The sequence below is a fragment of the Rhinoderma darwinii genome, chromosome 1 (assembly GCF_050947455.1).
Source record: "Rhinoderma darwinii isolate aRhiDar2 chromosome 1, aRhiDar2.hap1, whole genome shotgun sequence".
NCBI classification, from domain to species: domain Eukaryota; kingdom Metazoa; phylum Chordata; class Amphibia; order Anura; family Rhinodermatidae; genus Rhinoderma; species Rhinoderma darwinii.
In genome coordinates this window covers 310,329,501-310,350,481 of record NC_134687.1, presented here as the reverse complement: position 1 = coordinate 310,350,481, position 20,981 = coordinate 310,329,501, and the positions used below count along the sequence as shown (strand labels likewise).

The 20,981-nt window shown below is 42.2% G+C and overlaps 1 protein-coding gene across 3 annotated transcripts; it reads right to left on the bottom strand.

The window, feature by feature from the left end:
* Window positions 1-376: 376 nt before the first annotated feature.
* On the bottom strand, window positions 377-19,767 carry RNF170 (ring finger protein 170). 3 transcript variants are annotated; one of them, XM_075825521.1, is made up of 7 exons: window positions 19,578-19,767; window positions 12,011-12,169; window positions 11,117-11,192; window positions 7,849-7,957; window positions 7,618-7,691; window positions 4,577-4,684; window positions 377-2,210 (listed from the first exon to the last, which is right to left on the bottom strand). In XM_075825521.1, exons 2-7 carry the CDS (start codon window positions 12,145-12,147, stop codon window positions 1,944-1,946), a joined length of 771 nt encoding a protein of 256 aa, XP_075681636.1. In that variant the 5' UTR covers window positions 12,148-12,169; window positions 19,578-19,767; the 3' UTR covers window positions 377-1,943. The 3 variants fall into 3 exon arrangements, with proteins under 3 accessions (XP_075681636.1, XP_075681638.1, XP_075681637.1); XM_075825523.1 differs by having other exon boundaries at window positions 19,518-19,578; XM_075825522.1 differs by lacking the exon at window positions 19,578-19,767 and adding an exon at window positions 19,309-19,508.
* Window positions 19,768-20,981: the final 1,214 nt, after the last annotated feature.

Here is a 20,981-nt window from a genome sequence, read left to right as displayed (position 1 = left end):
GTTTTTCAATGGAAATGAAAAATGCCTCCAAAAACGTCCCAAGAAGTGTCCTGCACATTTAACGCGCCGTATTTTGACAGACGCGTTAAATAGAGGCTCGTGGGAACAAATCGTAATTCCCATTGAAAGCAATGGGCAGATGTTTGTAGGCATATTAGGAGCGTTATTTCAGGCATAATGCAAGGCGTAAAACGCCCGAATTACGTCTGAAAACACTGCGTGTGAACATACCCTGACTGTAAAGGACTTTTTCACACCTTATAGCAGACCTCGCATGTATCACAGGTCTTTTTTTTTTCTTGAGTATTGGCAATTTTAGGTAATGAGTTCTGTGGAGTACCGCACTGCAATACCTGGTGAAAAAAACTGCAAAACAATAGTTTTTGCATTTATTTTTTCCCTGCAGTATTATTATCATTAAATTTTATAAAGACAAAATCAAAGCAAGAGCCAGACAAACAGGGCATAATGTGGTTTGAAAACTACACGGTGTGAACAGGATATTGTAAATTCTTGCGACGGTGGTACATTAATGCATGTAGCCAGAATGCCGATGCTGCAAGGTGTAAACAGGTTAAGATTAATTTAATCCAGTGCATATTAACCTTTCATACTGTAGCAAAGGTATATTCCAAAACAATATATCTCCTACAAAAATCAGTGGAGTTTCAAACCATTTAATAAAAAAAAACAAAACACTGCTTTATTGTCCACATTAAGGCTGCGTTCACATCTGCGTCAGGGCTCCGTTCCGTCAAAATTCTCCGTCGGAACGGAGCCCTGACTGACACAAACGGAAACCAGAGGTTTCCATTACCATTGATTTCAACAGTGACGGCTCAAGTGCAAATGGTTTCCGTTTGTCTCCGTTGTGCAGGGGTTACGTCGTATTGACGGAATGACTACCGGTCGACTGCGCTATGGATTCCGTCAAAACAGAACCTCTGCACAATTTAAAATCCATGGTGTCAGTCAGGGCTCCGTTCCGACCGAACAGAGCCCTGACGCAGATGTGAACGCAGCCTAAAACAGACAAACATACAATGGGCTATGGAGGACTAGTCCACAGTTGCACTGACCCCCAAACAGCTACCCCTGTGCAATCAGTACTGTGGTCCCTAGTATGAGGTTATACAAATAGCTGTTGAGTGCTCTATTCAGAAGGGCCTGAAGGGCATACCAGTCTACCTAGAAAATAACAGGTAACACAACCAGTGCATGTAATGGTACATTACCTACCGAGATGAAAAACCGCAGGGGGGGGGGGGTAAGGTGCCATGCTGCCCACACGCAAGTTTCGAATATAGCCTCGTCAGGAAGCGTGGGTGACGTATATAATGGGCATATGCATATATATATTACACACAGTATCTTCGACTGAACATCATGTGAACCTAGAAGTATAAAAGTAGCGTAAGGAAATCAATGGAAACCTACCCGTAACTGCGCATACCCACCTGCTGTCAGACATGTGACCATGCCCGTTTCCTGTCTCCTTTTGCGAATGCCTGAGGCCATCACTAGAGAGATGCGTCCATACGCTAATGACCCTGTCAGAAGATTGGTTGCACGGGGGCGGTTGTTCAAGCTCAGTACAACGGTGGATCATTCCTTCATTGTCAATTGTATGTTAGTCCATTTTAATATGAACAATAAAGAATTGATGTTTTATTTAAATGGTTTGAAAATCCACTGATTTCTATAGGATTATATAGTAGGTGTAAGTAGGACTAACATACTGTTAGGGCTAGTTTTGTGCAATTTTCAATGAGGTTTTTTGTTTTTTTTAGCCACAGCCAGGAAACAATCCTAAAGTGATGAAAGGACAGGACAGATAACATAGTGATGAAAAAATTCCAGTTAAGCAGATAGTTCAGTAAAATCAAACCTGCATAGTTATTTAAAGGCTTCTATAATGGTGCGACGCCTTCTTCATCTTTCACCTATGTAAATCTTTGAGTCACTACTTCCCGATACATGATAGATATGTAAATAAGTAATAAAAATATGACAAACAAGTCATCCATGAAGCCTAGGACACCAAACACAGCTTCAGGAATAATGTCCAAGGGTGAAACCAGATAGAAAATTGCTCCAAGCAGGCAGAGTACAATCCTTATGCGAAACATCTGGAATAAGCCACCCACAGAAAACATTTCACGGAACGCATGGCGTAGCAATGTTGGCAAGTCCATTATTCTATCCATGAGCTAGATTAAAAGAAAAGAAAAAAACGCCATTTCACATGCTGCAATTAAATGGGTTATATACAAACATATGTATACTACAGAAGGTCACACACATGAACTGCTTAAATGTGGTCATATACTTTCAAGACATTTATCCAGTGTCATAGGAAGCATGCATTTGGGAGTAAAAAAAATAGCGCAAAATTTATGAAATTGGCAAAATATATTTGGTGCAACTTACTAAGCATGTTCAGCATATTTCTCTTTTATGGCCATCTCATGGCAGGCGTACATTACCACCATTTTTGTGCAAAATATTGGTGTAAAGGTCTTTAAACGTTGTAAAATGAACCAAATTTGTTTGTGTCTTTGGCTTAGTACACCTCTCCCACTTTCTTTTGGCCCAGACCACATATACACATCAGTTCAGATTGCACAGACTTGTCACAAGACTTAAAGAGGCTCTGTCACCAGATTTTGCAACCCCTATCTCCTATTGCAGTAGATCGGCGCTGCAATGTAGATAAGAGTAACGTTTTTGTTTTTAAACGAGCATTTTTGGCCAAGTTATGACCATTTTTATATTTATGCAAATGAGGCTTTCTAAAGTACAACTGGGCGTGTATTATGTGCGTACATCGGGGCGTTTTTACTTCTTTTACTAGCTCTGCGTTGTGAATGGGAGTGTATGATGCTGACGAATCAGCATCATCCACTTCTCTTCGTTACCACACAGCTTCTGGCAGTGCACAGACACAGCGTGTTCGAGAGATCACGCTGTGACGTCACTCACTTCCTGCCCCAGGTCCTGCATCGTGTCGGACGAGCGAGGACACATCGGCACCAGAGGCTACAGTTGATTCTGCAGCAGCATTTGCAGGTAAGTCGATGTAGCTACTTACCTGCAAACGCCGATGCTGCTGCAGAATCAAATGTAGCCTCTGGTCCCGATGTGTCCTCGCTCGTCCGACACGATGCAGGACCTGGGGCAGGAAATGATGTCACAGCGTGATCTCTTGAGAACACGCTGTGTGTCTGCACTGCCAGAAGCTGGGTGTTAACGAAGAGAAGTGGATGATGCTGATTCGTCAGCATCATACACTTCTATACACAACGCCCAGCTAGTAAAACAAGTAAAAATGCCCAGATGTACACACACAATACACGCCCAGTTGGACTTTAGAAAGCCTCATTTGCATAAATATAAAAATGGTCATAACTTGGCCAAAAATGCTCGTTTTTAAAAAAAACAAAACGTTACTCTTATCTACATTGCAGCGCCGATCTGCTGCAATAGGAGATAGGGGTTGCAAAATCTGGTGACAGAGCCTCTTTAATGCCAGTCAACCTACAGTTTTGACAGCAAATTGACCTGGATTACTTAGTTTATTACCAAACTAAACCTGCAATTAACCGCATACATTGTTTTATTTAATTGGGTGTGTTATATGCAAAGCAAGAAAAAAAAACAAAAAAAAAAAACCAAAACAAAAACTACACACTTTTACAATTGGTTTTAATCAATCATTTTGCTCAGTTTGGCTTCCGCAGTCTAGTACATAGCAGCCTGCAGAATCCAATTCACATTGAAATCCTTTTGTCTTTTTACCAGATTGCGCGTTTTTTGAGAATTTTATGACCAACTTTGATTTGGTCATAAATAAGCTCAGCTGATCATTCAGGAGAGGAGATGGAAGCAATTTGTAAACAATACCTGCTGAAATTTTTACCCCCCTTAACATAGACTAAAAATAATGTCTCACGCACATTGCCATAATAAGGCTCCGTAGAAATTTCAAGTTGCACAAATCCATAATAGTACCCCCAAAGACTTTTCTCGGGGCTCTACTGTACCTCTGTATGCCTCTAACCTCATACGTGGCATGTTCGATTGGATATCGTATTAAAGAGGTATTCTCCTTTAGAAGTATTGAATATTTCTGACATAGCTCTATTTCAAAGCCGCAGGGACTGCCGTGTGCACTAGGCCCAATGATATTAAGTGTACGTTCACACGCGAAACTAAAAAGGTTGAAAATCAGAGGCCGGTTTCCCTTGAAAAAAAAACTCTGTATTTTACAGTCGTTTTTACTGACATTTTTTGAGCGGTTTTTCTATTGAGACAATGAAAAACTGTTCCAAAAACGGCTCAAGAATGGACATGCACTTTTTACGCGCCGTTTTTTCAAACGGCCACGTAAAAAAAGCGCCCCGTCGGAATTAAACGCCGTTTTTCCAATTAAAATGGGCAGATGTTTGGAGGTGTTCAGCCTCCGTACTTTTAGCCATTTTTCAGGGCGTTTATGCTGAAAACCGGCTGAAAATAAGCTGTGTGAACATACCCTCAAACAACATCATCATCAAAGGCTATTCATTTTTTTACTTACAGATCGGGGTTGACCAGAAAATCTTCTATTATAACTATTAACTTCCTGAAATATCTCTTGGGCATCTTGCTGCTCACTGGCTTGAAACACTGGAAACAATAAAGTTACCTAGGATTAAAAAAATAATAATTTGTTAACTGTATAACAGGAGTACAACTGTAGCAAGTGAATATACAGAAAGGATTTAATTTAAAAAAAAGTTTCTGTAAAAAAAAAACAAAAAAAAAAACCACAGCTATACACATAAGATAGCTGTCTGGCCCCTCACTTTGACTACTCCATAAACATGTACATGCAGGATCGGCCAAACGTTCAAGGTTAGGTCAATGGTAAGATAGGAACAAGGTATCTGGTAGCGGCTTATCTCCTGGAGGAACAAAGGATTGGGCATTTTGAAATCAAACATTCCCAATCATTCGTTTCCCTGACAGGAGGCATCAAGGGACTGTCTGGGTGCCCCAATACACATCAGAATGTAGGTGGATTCTGACGAAATCTGTGGAATTGGCCATTTGCAATCTAATGTGTATGGCAAGCTTTAATTTAAGAGGATCTGTAATCCGACAGTCCTCCCAACTAGGGCATCAATTAAATGGTGCTTGTGTGTTCTACTGCTCAAAGGAGCATGCTGCATGCTAAAGAGTGCGTTCCTCTTTGCGAACCAGATGAGAAGGGATCACACAGCTAGCATACCAAAACTCTTCAGCAATAAGTGTCAGAATGCTAGGCCCATAATCCTTCAGCATACAATCTTTAGTGTACATTATTTCCATGTTGAGATATGAATGGCTGAAGTTAAAAGACCGAAAGCCTAAAAGTCGCACTGCTGCAAAGTTCTGATGACATTTTCTGTTAAAGGGAACCGGTCACCAGTATCACCTATTGAACTCTACTCACCCCTCGCTGGACGCTGCTGTCAAAAGTTCATTGCCGTTATCTCCTCTCCTAAACTCCTCCTCTGACCGTAAATAGTCATCTGCAGACATTACGCGCCTTTTATGATAATAATCTGGCAGCCTTATTTGTCCCTCTTTTTATGCCCGCCCATCGCCAAAAACTGGCCTGCGCTGAATGCTCGCCTGACATAGCGCACACGCGCCAGTCATGTATGGTCCGACACCCTTGCCTGCTTCGTCCGGGCCTCAAATCTAGCTACTGCGCATGCGCCGCTATGGTGTCCAGTTGTGCGCACGCACCAGATCAATGTGCAAGCGCAGGATTGTGTGTGTGATGGGGGGAGGGGAGGAGCAGTCAGTCAATCTAAAGTAAGGAGGCAGGGTAAACTTGGAAAGGTTTGAGGAATAAAGTTATAACTTATGCTCGTTAGCATACCTCACAGGAACACTAAAAAGGTACAGAGCCTACTTAGAAGATGATAGGTGACATAAAAATTATTTTTCACCCGCTTCCACAAGCTATTGCTGGTTTAATAGGTGAAATGCAGGCGACCGGCTCAGTTTAACTGGTTCCCGACCGCTGGCTGTAAATTTACGGCCAGCGGTCAGGGTCTTTAAAACCCGAGCCATAGACTTTTTACGGCTCAGGTTTTAACTTGCTGCCCGCGCGATCGGGCAGCTGAATGTCGGGTCTCCGGCTGTCAGTGACTGCCGGGGACCCTGAGGAGAGGATAGAACCAGCTTTCGCTGCTTCTGTCTTCTCCGATGTCTTTTTACACAGCGTTCAATGAACGCTGTGTATAGGAATAGAGACAGCAGCAGCGGCGCTATCTCTATTCCTCCCGGTGATCATGTGACTGGTCACATGATCGCCGGGTGCTGTTACTGACAGACTGCTGCTGGGTCTTACAAGACCCAGCACAGCCCTATTAGTGACAATCGTCACTATGAGAGGGCTGATTTCCCCTGTAACTGGGGCTGCTGTGCAGATCCAAATACAGGGGAAAAACATGGTGTAAAAGAAAGAAAAAAAAATAAATATATAAAGTTCCCCAAAGGTCTTTTTTGACCTTTGGGGGACAGACCATAGTAATAAAAAAATAATAAAGTAAAGTGCAAAAAAAATTAAATAAATACACATAAAATACCCACCCCCAAAAAAAAACGTTCCCCCCGCCAATCATTGTTGTAACGCTAGCGCTGACCCAATTACCCTAATATAGAATTGCAATATATTAAAATTTACGGTAGACAATGGCGATCACAAATAAAAGGTCTATTTTAGGGTAAAACTATGTTATTACCCCAAGAAAATAGCTGAAACGTAAAAAAGCTTATTTTTTTACTATTATTTTCAAACTTTATGAATAAAAATTCTAAAATAGCAAAAAAGGTGTGTATAAAAACGATAAAAAATGAAGCCTGCATTGTCTACGGAAAAAACGTCGCAAAAATCACGTCGTTAGCCCAAATAAAAACGTTATAGCCATTTAACGAACACGTGTTAAAAATGGCTAAACGGTGTCTGGTCCTGAAGGTGCAAAAAAGCCCGGTCCTGAACTGGTTAAGCCTACCTACATAATGTAACTAAAATCTAGCATGCACATTAACATCTAGTTATGTGTGGGGACATCGATGAATTTGGCAATTTGCATTCACATAAGGTCTCCAAGACAGCATTACACCTGACAGAAAAAAGAAAAAATGTTGCCCTCAATAGTGGTTCTTCATGCATCATATCCTCGCATAGAATTAAAGGTATTAAAAAAAAAACTTCAGTGTCGGCACATTAAGACGAGATACGATGATGCCTGCTGCCAGAATACTCTGGAAGGACTACCAAGAACCACATAGATTTAAGAATTAAACAGCATCAAGATTTATTGACCATACTCATTTAAATTTTTGCTAAATACATATTCTTAATTACCGTAGTATTTTTTTTTTAACTATGTTAGACGTTTAGTGAATAGAACTTCAATATCAAAGGCATGTTATAGGAGATGAAACCATGATAACTCTTAGGCACTTGGGTTGTAGTAAGAGAAAAATTTCCTTAGAGCCAAGATTGTAAATCTGGTCCTGAAGTCACATCCAGTTATAACATAAGGAATCACACAAAACTATGCAAACATTCCTTCTTACGGTTTGCCGGCAAATAGGACAGCTGATAGCACCAAGCCATGACCCATATCTCCAGTACGCAATAATGCATGGACCTATAAAGAGAATTAGAACTGTTTAAAACACTTTTTTTTTTTATTATATACCACATTGGGTAATACATTATACTACAAATGTACATAAAAATAATGAATATTTCACATGAAGAGAAACAAATCAAATGTTACGAAGCAAGGAATTAGATTTATTTACCACAAAAGAGATGTCCACAGTTGGTTTCCACTGGAAACGTAGCCTGCTGTAAACAGACTGGGCAAGACATATCGGAGTAGAATTGATGCCGAGGTTGGACAGATGTTTCCTGTTAATACAAAAAACAAAAACTACAATTCATAAATCTGTACATTGCGATGACTATTTTTCCCAAATCCAATACACTTTTGAGGCATGTAGTTTCAAATATTTCACAATAAAGTTTAAAAAAAAAAAAAAACACAAACCAGTACAAATATAAGTTCGTTAGCCATCAACTTCCAACATTTATTTTTTTTTTACTCTAAGGGTATGTTCACACGGCCAAATTTCAGACGTATACGAGGCGTATTATGCCTCGTTTTACGTCTGAAAATATGGCTACAATACGTCGGCAAACATCTGCCCATTCATTTGAATGGGTTTGCCGACGTACTGTGCAGACGACCTGTTTATTACGCGTCGTCGTTTGACAGCTGTCAAACGACGACTCGTAAAAATACAGCCTCGTCAAAAGAAGTGCAGGACACTTCTTTCAGACGTTTTTGGAGCTGTTTTCTCATAGACTCCAATGAAAACCGCTCCAAAAACGGACGTAAAAAACGCCGCGAAAACGGCGCGAAAAATGCGAGTTGGTCAAAAAACGTCTGAAAAGCAGGGTCTGTTTTCCCTTGAAAACAGCTCTGGATCTTCAGACGTTTTTGTTGACTACGTGTGAACATACCCTAAGAGTAGGAACACACACTGCATATTCAGGGCGGATACACTGCGTCAAGCTGCGCAGCGTATCTGACCTGAACACTGCAGTGAATGCAGTCCAAAAACACGTTTTTTCAAGTGTAAATTATCGCACGTACTTACCCCTTCCCACCTCGGACGTCCACACCAGCCTCCCTGGATGACGTTGCAGGCCATGTGACCGCTGCAGCGGTCACATGGCCTGCTACATCATAGAGGGTGGCCGGACTGGAGAAGCAGGGAACTCTGGGCAAGTACAAAAAAAATAAAAAATAAAAACTTACTTGCGATGTGATTCCACCGCAGATATAACACACATCACTTTGTTGTAGGTTTAAGAACCCCATTGAATGCAATGGGAAAACCCGCAACAGAAGAGCTGTGATTCCACAGCATTAATTAAGATGCTGCGTTTGAAGAAACCGCAAGTCAATTTATGTGTGGTTCAGCTGCATTTTTCCACAGTGTGGGGACGAGATTTGTTGAAATCTCACCCACACTGCTGGTACTGTAAAACTCTGCGGATTTTCCGCAACGAATCGGTCGCGGAAAATCCGCGGTGTGTGTTCCTAACCTTAAAGAGGCTCTGTCACCAGATTTTGCAGCCCCTATCTGCTATTGCAGCAGATCGGCGCTGCAATGTAGATTACAGTAACGTTTTTATTTTTAAAAAACGAGCATTTTTGGCCAAGTTATGACCATTTTCGTATTTATGCAAATGAGGCTTGCAAAAGTACAACTGGGCGTGTTGAAAAGTAAAAGTCCAACTGGGCGTGTATTATGTGCGTACATCGGGGCGTGTTTACTACTTTTACTAGCTGGGCGTTGTGTATAGAAGTATCATCCACTTCTCTTCACAACGCCCAGCTTCTGGCAGTGCAGACACAGCCGTGTTCTCCAGAGATCACGCTGTGACGTCACTCACAGGTCCTGCATCGTGTCAGACGAGCGAGGACACATCGGCACCAGAGGCTACAGATGATTCTGCAGCAGCATCGGCGTTTGCAGGTAAGTCGATGTAGCTACTTACCTGCAAATGCTGCTGCAGAATCAACTGTAGCCTCTGGTGCCGATACGATGCAGGACCTGTGAGTGACGTCACAGATCTGCACTGCCAGAAGCTGGGCGTTGTGAAGAGAAGTGGATGATACTTCTATACACAACGCCCAGCTAGTAAAAGTAGTAAACACGCCCGATGTACGCACATAATACACGCCCAGTTGTACTTTTACTTTTCAACACGCCCAGTTGTACTTTTGCAAGCCTCATTTGCATAAATACGAAAATGGTCATAACGTGGCCAAAAATGCTCGTTTTTAAAAAAATAAAAACGTTACTGTAATCTACATTGCAGCGCCGATCTGCTGCAATAGCAGATAGGGGTTGCAAAATCTGGTGACAGAGCCTCTTTAAGAATCATTTCAAAAAGCAGGGATGTACGACTGCATCATTTATTAGATATGCCATAAGTGAATTTACACTTTTTATCATCATGCCGCTTTTTGTTACAAAATTCGGTAGGAGGACCTTAGGAGCTTATTGCATACGGGTGAAAGGGATTTGAAGCTTTAACTGCTATAAAGATACATTAAGAAATGTATCAAACACAGAATTGTAAACATATTTAGACCTAAAAAACAAACATGATGTTCAAGGGTGGATATTCACTTTAAGAAGTCTGAAAAAGATGTAAGGCAATAACTGTATGGACGGTTCTAATCTACCATTAGGCCTCCTTCACATGGGTTTTTGTAGCGTTTTCAAACACATGTAAAAATGGCTAAAGTTTGAAGCGATTTTTTCTATGGAGAAAAATACCATGCGTAGAGCATGCGGCTTTTTTTGTGCCACTGACCCCCAAAATGCTATGTATGTAGACATATTTAATTGTAGACTTTTAACACCTGGGTGCAGCAGTTTAGCCCCGAGAAAAACACCAAAAGTAACGCAGCTTAAAGTGGTGTGTCAAACCAGCCTTACAGATCGAACCAAGAAATCTCCATAAAAGTGAATGGAGGGAGGGTTGAGCTGTAATACCAGACAGAACACAAAGACAGGAGGGATGCCGCTTCTGGGGTTACTGGTACCAAAAAAAACCAAAAAAAACCAGGCCCTTATTCTAATCTCATACAACCCATTTAACAACTTAAGAAAATAACTTTAGAATTTATATTTATTGTGGTTTTGATTTTGATTTTTCAGATGAACCAGACTCCTCTTACTCAAAGATAGGACATTTAAAAAGGGGTTGTGCCAATATGGTCATTTAGCTATGTATCTCCATCAGTCCCATAGACATTAAATGGAACGGCAGAAAGCACGATCAACCACTGTCCTATTCAAACTTGATCGTGCAGTGGAGGAGGAACGAGGGCTCGGGCGATCATGGGTTCCCAGCAGTGGGCCCCCCCCCCCCCCAGTGGTCAGACATTCATAACCTACCCTGTGAATAGGTGGCGAGTGATGATCTTGGCCAAGCAGCTGACATATTAGATCGATCATGCATAATGATATACAAAAGATAACATACCTGCTCATTTTGTAGTTGCTCCCTAACGGCTCTTACTCTTTCCTGATTTTCGGGGTGAATGTTTTGATGCTCACTTCTGTTTAACAAATTTTACAAAAAGAAAACATTAGGTATAGGAAAAGAAAACATTATGCTCAAACCACACGGAGTATTTTGGGGGCGGAATATCTGCCTCAAAATTCCGTTTGGAACTTTGAGGCAGATTTTCCTCTCCCTGCACGCCGATTTTCGCCCGCGAACATTGAGCGCCGCGGGCATAAAACACTGCGAAATACACTTTCTCTGCCTCCCGTTGAAGTCAATGGGAGGTCAGAGGCGGAAGCGCCCGAAGATAGAGCATGTCGCTTCTTTTTCCCGCGAGGCAGTTTTACTGCTCGCGGGAAAAAGACGCAGACGCCTCCCATTGAAATCAATGGGAGGCGTTCTCGGGCCGTTTTTGCCGAGTTTTGCGACGTGGTTTCCGCTTCAAAAAACTCGGCAAAATACTCCGTGTGAACATAGCCTAAAACAGAATTATGTAGACCAATGATTAAAATACGAAAATGGGATTAGCGGTGTATAGAGATTGGGCATTTTTGTAGGTAAAATGGGCAGATTTGATTGCGTATAGCAAAATACAGGCATATTTTTCTTGTGTGCAAGCTGGAATGTGAAATTGGATAAGTGGATCTGGAAATCTGAATGATCTTATGCATATGACCTGCCTTAGATCATTGGCACATGCACAACGGGAAGCAAACTAGTAAACAGACATTACCATTTATACAGGTCTGAATGTTGAGAGTAGTTAGTCACCATCTTGTGAAGGTCAAGAGAACATTTCCCATATTTACGACAATAGAAAGAACAGAGTTTTATTATTTTAATGCTATATACAAAGACAACAAAACATACCGTAACATGAAATATGCAAGAGCAGCAATAAAGATTAAACTGATGACAACCGCAACAACCACTTGGTTGCTTACTCCTTCGATAAATGACCCATCATTTAATGGCAAGTGTAGAATATCTTGTTGGTGGTCAGCCATCCCAGAACACAGGTATTAACTTCTAAAAGACAAGAATTAAAAAAGAAAAAAAAAAAAAAAAAAAAAAAGTGTTCTGTTAAAATAAAACATGCAAATAACTTTAATCCACTTTTCATAAAAAAAAACAGCAATTATGAATTTTTTAATGGAATAACCACATTTTTTTTTTTTATATATATTGAGGTGTTAATTAAAAAGGTGTCGATATAACTTGGTTCTATTCACACATCGGCTTCATTCCATCAAGTTTCTGTTTGACATGTAGAAAAGTGTACTTTTCTGCACCATTCTAACTGTTAAAAAGGTGACCTATCAGGATCCAATACAGGGTTAATTATGTCTGAAGACAGAAAATGTCAGCCCCTTGTTTATACGTTTTTTTTTAGTGCAAGCTGTGCAAAAAAAAATTGCATGACAAGCCACAAAGTTGGTGCATACCAGTTTTTTCCTATTTATTGTACACATTTTCCAGCGTACATATTTGCATAAGGCCTTATTCACACGAACGTGTTATACCTCCGTGCTACGCGCGTGATTTTCACGCGCGTCACACGGACCGGTTAGTGAATGGGGCCGTTCAGACTGTCAGTGAATTTCACGCAGAGTATGTGCGCTGCGTGAAACTCATGACATGTCCTATACTTGCCCGTGTTTCGCGCAGCACGCAACCATTGAAGTCATTGGGTGCGTGCAAATCGCGCTGGGCAGACGGAAGCACTTCCGGGTGCCGCGCGCTACAGTAGTAAAATAAATGAATGAAAACAGAAAAGCACCTCGTGCTTTGTTTGTAAACATAAAACCACAGTGTCATCATGATGCCAGCTGCGCGAAAATCACACAGCCGCACATCATATGCTGATGCCACACGGACATTTTGTGCACGCAAAACGGACACGTCCGTGTGAATAAGGCCTAAAGGCCACATTTTAACGTCAGAACCGGATGATCATACAGGGATAAGTGCTGCTCAATAGCAACTACTCCTCTATTTCTGCAGAAGAGGTCTATTACAGATCATTTTAGCAGTATGTTCTTTCTCCTGTGTCAACCACTGGTTGACTGCTAGAGGTCAATGTTCGTAATAAACTGTGCCCAAGCTGCTGCAGAACATACCAATACAGCTGCTACAGAAAACACCTCAGATGATGCAGACGTTCTTCCTGAACGGATGAGGGTATTTATTTTAATGAATGATGGAGATGAAGCCTTAGGCCCTGTTCACACGGAGTATTTTGCCGAGTTTTTTGACGCGGAAACCGCTCCGCAAAACTTGTCAAAAACAGTCCGAAAATGCCTCCCATTGATTTCAAAGGGAGGCGGTTTTCTCCCGCGAACGGTAAAACCGCCTCGCGGGAGAAAGAAGGGACATGCCCTATCTTCGTGCGTTTATGCCTCTGACCTCCCATTGACATCAATGGGAGGCAGAGAAAGCGTATTTCGCAGAGTTTTTTGCCCGTATCACTCAATGGGCGCGAGCGAAAAACGCCGCAAACGCCGCGCAGGAAGGTCAAAATCTGCCTCAAAATCCCAAACAGAATTTTGAGGCAGAATTTTCCTCCTGCAAAAAAAAGACAAAAAAAAAAAACACTCTTCAAAAAAGGGGTTTTGGGGCAGCTGAATGGTTTACTATAAGGAATAATGCACCTGCTGCTGTAAATTACAAAAATATTAGCAGTTCTTTGAGCTGTATAAGCGCTCTGCCTATATCTTGAGGTAACAGAACTCCTTGGCGACTTCTAATTTTCAGTAGGTGGTACAATATCCTACATATAAAGATGCCTAACTAAATATCTTATACTGAATTTCGGTCATTGCCAGTATTTAAAGGGGTTGTCCACTACCGGACAACTGATGACCTATCCACTGGATAGGTCATCAGTATATGATTGGTGCGGGTACGACACCCAGACCCCGCACCAATCAGCTGCTCTGGCTGCCTCCATGCACCGGACGTCCATGCCAGAAGTGGATGGCTCCGGTCATGAAACAGCGGCCGCGTTACAGTACTGCAGCTCTGCTCCTATTCAAGTGACGGCCACTATGCAATGTACAGAGCAAATTGCCTCTTAGGGTATGTGCACATGACAAAGCCAAATACGTCTGAAATTCAGGAGCTGTTTTCTCCTGAAAACAGCTCCGTAATTTCAGACGTTTTTACAGGTGCGTTTTTTGCGACGTCTTTTACGGACATAATTGGAGCTGGTTTTCATTGGAGTCAGTGAAAAACGGCTCCAATTACGTCTGAAGAACTGTCCTGCACTTCTTTGCCGCGGCCGTAATTTTACACGCTGTCTTTGGACAGCAACGCTCTGCACAGAACATGTTTGCCGACGTATTGGAGCAGTCTTTTCAGGCGTAATTCGAGGCGTAAAACGCCTCCATTACATCTGAAAAGAGGTCGTGTACACATATCCTAAGGGCTTATTTACACAAACGTATAATAGGTCCGTGCAACGCGCGTGATTTTCACGCGCCTCGCACAGACCTATGTTAGTCAATGGGGCCATGCAGACTGTCAGTGATTTTCACGCAGCGGGTCACGACATGTCCTATATTTGTGCGTTGTTCGCGCATCACGCACCCATTGAAGTCAATGGGTGTGTGAAAATCACGCGCAGCACACGGAAGCACTTCAGTGTGACGCGTGTGATTCGCGCAACAGCAGTAAAAACTATGAATGAAACCAGAAAAGCACCATGTGCTTTTCTGTTTACAAAACATAGTGTCATAATGATGGCGGCTGCGCGAAAATCACGCAGCCACGCATCATACGCTGCTGACACACGGAGCGGTTATGTACCTTTTGTGCGCGCAAAACACCGCATTTTTTGCGTGCGCAAAACGCACACGCTCGAGTAAATACGACCTAACAGTGAGCCACAGACTTCAGTTGTCTAAGAGAGGATTTTCTCTGGGGGGGGTGTGTGTGTGTGTGTGTGTGTGTGTGTGTGTGTGTGTGTGTGTGTGTGTGTGTGTGTGTGTGTGTGTGTGTGTTTTTTTTATTAACAGTGCAAAGACAATTAAAAGATTACAATATTTTAAATACATTTTATTAAATAAACATCACAAAATTGTATATCAGACATTTGGTATCCCTGTAACAATCCGTACAATACAGTCAACACATGATTTACGGTTATCAGTAAATAACAAAAATAAAAATGGTGCATTTGCTTTTTTTTGCATTTAACCCGTTAGTGACCGGCCCATCGTGTTTCTACGTCGGTCACTAACGGGCCTTATTCCGATGCAATAGACTTTTTACGTCGCGGCATCGGAATAAGTAAACAGAGCAGGGAGCTGTCAGATCTCCCTGCTCTCAGCTGCTAGAGGCAGCTGAGGGCTGAGAGCGTCCCTGCTCTGCCATGTGAGATCGATATTAGTATCGATCTCACACGTTTAACCCCTCAGATGCGGTGCTCAATAGCGAGCACCGCATCTGAGTGGTTTTGGAGGGAGGGAGCTCCCTCTCTCCCCCACCGACACGATCGCCGAGTGTCTGTGTCTCTAATGGCAGCCGGGGGTCTAATAAAGGCCCCCAGGTCTGCCTCGAGTGAATGCCTGCTAGATCATGCCGCAGGCATGACCTAGCAGATGCCTGTCCGTGATAAACGGACAGGCAGTAATACACTGCAATACAAAAGTATTGCAGTGTATTATAAATGCGATCGCAGAATCGCATATTAAAGTCCCCTAGTGGGACTAGTAAAAAAAGTGAAAAAAAAGTTTAATAAAAGTTAATTAAAAAAAAAAAATGTGAAAAAAAAAATGAAAAACCCAGCTTTTCCCCTTACAAACTGCTTTACTATTAAAAAAATAAAATAAAGTTAAAAAGTTACACATATTTGGTATCGCCGCGTCCGTAATGACCCCGACTATAAATCTATTACATTATTTAACCCGCACGGTGAACGCCGTAAAAAAATTAATAAAAAACTATGGAAAAATTGCTGTTTTCTGTGAATACTGACTTTAAAAAAAATGGGATAAAAAGTGATCAAAAAGTCGCATCTACTCCAAAATGGTACCAATAAAAACTAGTCGTCCCGCAAAAAAAAAGCCCTCACACAACCGCATAGGTGAAAAAATAAAAACGTTACGGCTCTTCACATATGGAGACACAAAAACAAATAATTTAGAAAAAAAAGCGTTTTTACTGTGTAAAAGTAGTAAAACATACAAAAACTAAACAAATTTGGTATCGTTGCAATTGTAACAACCCGCTGAATAAAGTTAGTGTTATTTATACCACACGGTAAACGGCGTAGATTTAGGACGCAAAAAAGAGCGGCGAAATTTCAGATTTTTTTCTATTTCCCCCCCAAAAAAAGTTATTCAATAAATAATATGTCCCCCAAAATGGTGCTATTAAAAAATACAACTCGTCCCGCAAAAAACAAGACCTTATACAGCTATGTCGACGCAAAAATAAAAACGTTATAGCTCTTGGAATGCGACGATTGAAAAACGTAAAAAATAGCTTGGTCATTAAGGTCCAAAATAGGCTGGTCATTAAGGGGTTAACCGATACTCTTAAATCAAACAACAACATATTTCATTTTCTGAAGCGTAAGAAAGAAAGAAAAACCACACTATTCGCTACGTAATTTCTCGAGTATGGCAACGCCCCATATCTGGTCGTAAACTGCTGTTTGGGCACGTGGCGGGGCTCAGAAGGGAAGAAGCACCATTTGACTTGGAGCACAGATTTTGCTGGAATGTTTTGGATGTCATGTCGCATTTGCAGAGCCCCTAAGGTACCAGTACAGTGGAAACCCCCATCCTGTGGATTGTGCAGAGTGAAAACTGCTTATTTTCCACAATTATGCCATTTCAGTTTTCAATATGTTGTGCCCAGCTTGTGCCATTGGAGAGAGAAAAAAAAAAAAAAGCACATAAATAGTTATGCCGGTTCTCCCCAGCAATACCAAACATGTGCCGGTAATCGGCTATATATTTGAACAAAGCGCTTTGGAAAAAACAAACAAAAAAAAAAACAAACTGAATACAGATCAGTGATGGTAATGTCACTGATCAGCCACAGGGGTGCAGCACACATGGTTATCAGGATGGGTGACCAAGGGACGATAGGAGTACTTTTCTAAAATTTTATATAAAGTACATAAAAGACCTTATTTTGAGACACAAGTCTCCTAACACAACCGCAATGAGGCGGGCTCAGCGGGATCACAAAAGATTGGTCATTTACAATAGGCAGTTCTGTGACTTGTAACTGCCTATGGAAGGCAAGATCAGTCAGTCAGTAATGAGACATATCGCCGATGAGGCACTGCTGTGAGGAGTCCCTCAGTGATGAGTGATAGACCACTGTCGAGGACAGCCGCCATTACTGCTCTACTACTTGCCGCAACCATACGCATTTTGACTGACGTGTGAACTGAGCCTAAGGCTATGTTTACACAGGTTGGATACACTGCATAAAGATACACAGCATATCCACCCGGCGGCCGCAGTTTATTCCGGCTGAAAAACCACACTAAATTGTGGTGCAGTTTTTCGGCCGGAATGTCCGACGCGGAAAACAGAAGAGGAAGAAAACAAAAGCATACTCTCCTTTGGACGTCCTGCAGAACTTGGCTGCAGCAGTCACTTGGGATGAAGCGTCATCCCAGGAGGCTGGCCTGGACAAAGAAGCACAGAATTCTGGGTAAGTATAAGCTTTTCTGCCACAAAAATCGCAACACCTGCTATTTGTTGCGGGTTTTACCTCCCCATTGAATTCAATGGGTAGAACCCGCAACAAAAAAGCAGCAATTACTTAAATACAATTTACATGCTTTGGACTAAAAACCGCACTGCATGTCAATTTGAGCGTTTTTTTCTGCTCATCATTTATGCAGCGTGTGGATGATATTTGTTCAAATCTCAGCCACACGCTGCTACGGTATAATGCTGCGGATTTTCCACAACTAAATCTGTTGTGGAAAATCCACCGTATTTGTGTTACGTGTGAACGGAACCTAAAAGGTGTTAAGTCATCAAGACGACCCCTTCTCTAAATACACCTGCCCTAGCAACTGGGTGATCGTCGCAGAGCTGGCTTCTGGAAAACATGGTAATAAGCTGTTGCCATGGAAAAGCTTTTATTATTATATTATTCAGCCATACATTTTCCCCTGAAGCGGACGTAGTATTGAATGGACGACCACGTAATGATGGCTGGGCTGAGTCCTTTAGAGCGAGAGCTGCTCTCTCTGACCTTTATATTCATAGAAAAACATGGACGTTGCATCGGTAAACCCACAATTTTGCGGCAATCCTTGGGCAATATCAGATTCCATCAGTTCAAATCCTGTTCTATGATTAATATTAGGAAAAAAAAAAAAAGGGAAGCATTACCATCTTGACAACTTTGCTACAAAACGTATGAGTCGTCCATTCTGTAAAAAGTGTCTAACGCCATAGATAAATGTGGCCCATATATTGGAGCATGTACATTAGAACCTTAAGGTCAAGGTTCACACACTGTAAATACTGCAGATTCTCTGCAAAAGATTTTGTTGCGGTAAATCCGCAGCGTAATCCAGTAAGAGGGGATGAGGTTTGAACAAATCTCATCCACACGCTGCGCAAATCAGAAGTAGAATAAATGTTCAGAAATTGCCCTGCGGTGCGGTTCTTTAAGCAGCACGTCAATTGTATTTGCATAATCGCTGCCTTTTTTGTTGCAGGTTTTCCCCATTGAATTCAATTGGGAGGTAAAACCCGCAAAAAAATGGCAAATGTTGCGATCTTTGTGGCAGAAAAGCAGCAAAAACCGCAACTTTCTTTTTTTTTTTAATCTTACTTACCCAGAATTCTGTGCTTCTTCGTCCAAGCCGGCCTCCTTGGATGACGTTTCAACCAACGTGACAGCTGCAGCGATCACATGGGATAAAACATCCCAGGAGGCCAGGCTGCAGGATGGCAGAGGGATGCATCACCATGGCAACGGGTAAGTATAATTTTTTTATTTTTTTTTTACATGCAGTTTTCTGCAGTGGGCACTCCGGCCAAAAGACTGCACCACAGTTTAGTGCGGTTTCTCTGACGGAATTCCCTGTGTGAACATACCCTAAATATTACACAAACATCGCAACATACATGGGGACATAAAGCAGTTAGCAAAGTGCAGTAAAATCCCGCTTGCAAATTTGTTACCTATGGTAAAGGCTGTCGCAATCGGCTTGGAGTTTATCAATAGTGAAAAGGCTGCTTGCAATTTTCTTTCCCATAGAAAAAAAAGATTGAAGGGGTTCTCGACTTATACAATCCCTACTTATTAGAAGGCTCCAAAGTGATCAAAACTCGTAAAGTATGGCGCATTGTCGATTCCACGTGCTCAGTGAGTTTCTGAACAATGTGCCCACCTTTATTCATGTATATACGAAGTTCATGGTACACACGCACCACAGCACACATTCCATTACCTGCACAGGGTTCATGGACACAGGGTCCTCCAGGAGACGTCACTTGTCACACAGCAATCACGTCACACCACAACGTGAGCACGCGTGCGCAGTGTCACATGAAATGCCCGGGAAATCACACGGCAGTGCAGCTGTGAGGGGGGGAGAGAGCGCGGCGTGCACGTCACTGACATCTACTGACAGATTTATGTCTTCCTGGAGGAGGGTCCTGAGCAGGAAGCACAACATCACTTCCTGCTGCTCACGCCACAGAGCTGCCGTGTGCCTGTCGTGTCTCACGTACGTGCACGAAACACGAACTCCTACTATAGAGAGATAGCGGCGTCTCCTCCGTCTACCACAGAACACAGAGACCGCTCCGGAGATTATTGGCATATACAACCCACCCTTTCTATGCTCACATTACCTCCCCCATAAAATGGAGCTGAAAATCTATCCATTATCTATACATCTTGTCATATCTATCTATCTTGCTTCTGTCTCATCTGTCTATTATCTATCTTCAGCTCTCCTATGTATATAACTATCTATCGTCGATTTGTTCAATGTTGAGACCACACACCGGTCTACTTCTGCGAATCCGCAAAACAACTGCATCTTACACGTATTGATCTGGATTTCGCCCTATGGAAATATTGAAATCCGCTGTGAAAAATCTATGACAGAATCGACAGGCTGCAGATTAGAAAATCCACAGCATGCGTTCAATTCTGCACGGATTATTCTCCTATGGGCCAGTTCACACGTTGTGTAACTACTGCGGAGCAAATACAGTAGCAGCAAAGTGGATGAGATAAAACAAATCTCATCCACACGTTGCAGACATACCGCTCAGAAATTGACCTGCGGTGCAGAGTTTTATTCTGCAGCATGGCAATTGTACGTAAACGCTGCTTATATGTTACGCAAATTCCTCATTGAATTCAATGGGGATGTAAATCTCACGTCAAATAGCAGTAGTTCAGTTTTTTGCGGCCGGTTCGCAGCGATTCTGCTGCAAAAAACGCAAATCACAAAACAAAAAATATATTAACCCCTTAACGACCGGCGTATAGTGTTTCTACGTCGGCCGTTCAGGGTAGTTCTTCTGAAGTGTCGGCTTTTCACATCAGCACTTCAGAAGAACTTTCCCCGCATCGTGCATGGTGCTGCTGAAAACCGGGCTGTTAGTAACAGCCTCGAGCTTCAGGGCAACGATCGTAGACCACTAGCAGTGATCTCCGATCGTATTTAACCCCTCAGATGTGGCACTCGATAGCAAGTGCCGCATCGGAGCGTTTTTTGCGGGGATCTCCTGAAGCCCGGGCTGCTGGGCAACGATCAGAGACCACTAGCAGTGGTCTCCGATCATATTTAACCCCTCAGATGCGGCGCTCAATAGCAAGGGAGGGGGCCGCATCGGAG

What these genes read in the sequence shown, in the direction of transcription:
- RNF170 (XM_075825521.1), bottom strand. Translation starts at nt 12,147, where the DNA reads ATGGCTGACCACCAACAAGATATTCTACACTTGCCATTAAATGATGGG. An exon ending in AGCAACTACAAAATGAGCAG is followed by an intron (nt 7,958 to 11,116) that starts GTATGTTATCTT and finishes TTGTATTAACAG; the next exon opens with GAAACATCTGTCCAACCTCG. An exon ending in CTGTGGACATCTCTTTTGTG is followed by an intron (nt 7,692 to 7,848) that starts GTAAATAAATCT and finishes TTCTCTTTATAG; the next exon opens with GTCCATGCATTATTGCGTAC.